Source organism: Geospiza fortis, unplaced genomic scaffold (assembly GCF_000277835.1).
Source record: "Geospiza fortis unplaced genomic scaffold, GeoFor_1.0 scaffold659, whole genome shotgun sequence".
Classification (NCBI taxonomy): domain Eukaryota; kingdom Metazoa; phylum Chordata; class Aves; order Passeriformes; family Thraupidae; genus Geospiza; species Geospiza fortis.
In genome coordinates this window covers 361,760-362,380 of record NW_005054530.1, presented here as the reverse complement: position 1 = coordinate 362,380, position 621 = coordinate 361,760, and the positions used below count along the sequence as shown (strand labels likewise).

The 621-nt window shown below is 60.4% G+C and overlaps 1 protein-coding gene across 1 annotated transcript in view; it reads right to left on the bottom strand.

Moving 5' to 3' along the window:
* ARHGEF17 (Rho guanine nucleotide exchange factor 17) overlaps window positions 1-621 on the bottom strand; it is a 27,465-nt gene that overhangs the window by 2,448 nt on the left and 24,396 nt on the right. Inside the window, 3 exon segments of the mRNA XM_031063776.1 lie at window positions 1-2; window positions 5-82; window positions 411-621. The exon segment at window positions 1-2 is cut by the window's left edge and continues 155 nt beyond it; the exon segment at window positions 411-621 is cut by the window's right edge and continues 270 nt beyond it. Coding sequence (XP_030919636.1) covers window positions 1-2; window positions 5-82; window positions 411-621 — 291 coding nt within the window.

Sequence of the window (621 nt, the reverse complement as noted above, 5' to 3'; positions counted from 1 at the left end):
ATGGGGATGGAGCCAGGCTCCTGCTCCTCCTCCGAGCTCGTCGTCTCCACCGCTGCCTCCTTGCAGCTCGGCATCTCCTCATCTGCGGAGGGGGAAGGAATGGGGTCTGACCATCCAACAGCTTCCAAAGTCATGGGGAAGAGACCATCATGGGTGATGTCAAGCCCAGGGGATGGCACAGGGATGCTGAGCCCCAAAACCCACCAGGTTTCATCCAACCCCCCCCCACCTTAGTACCACACTGTTGGGCCAATGCCTCTCAACATCTCTTTTCCCAGGCTCAAAAGCCTCCACCTGCAGATTCCCCCGAGGAATACAAGGCAGAGAGGCCAAAACAATGCAGCTGCCCATACTTTTGGGGCTAAAAAGTGTATTTCTTTCTCTCTAAGCAGGGGCTGGGGAGGACTCACTGCCGAAGCTGGAGGAGATGGTGGAGTGGCTGGCTTGGCTCTGCAGCGTCCCAGAGGGACTGGGCGAGGACTCATCATCCGTGTCATCGCTGTCAAAGGGCACCAGCTCCCTGTTGCTGCCGTCCACGGGCTCCGAGAGCTCCAGCGAGGAGCCCGAGATGGAGATGTGTAGGCAGGGCTGCGGCCCCGCGTCCTCGGGCGGCTGCGGCGC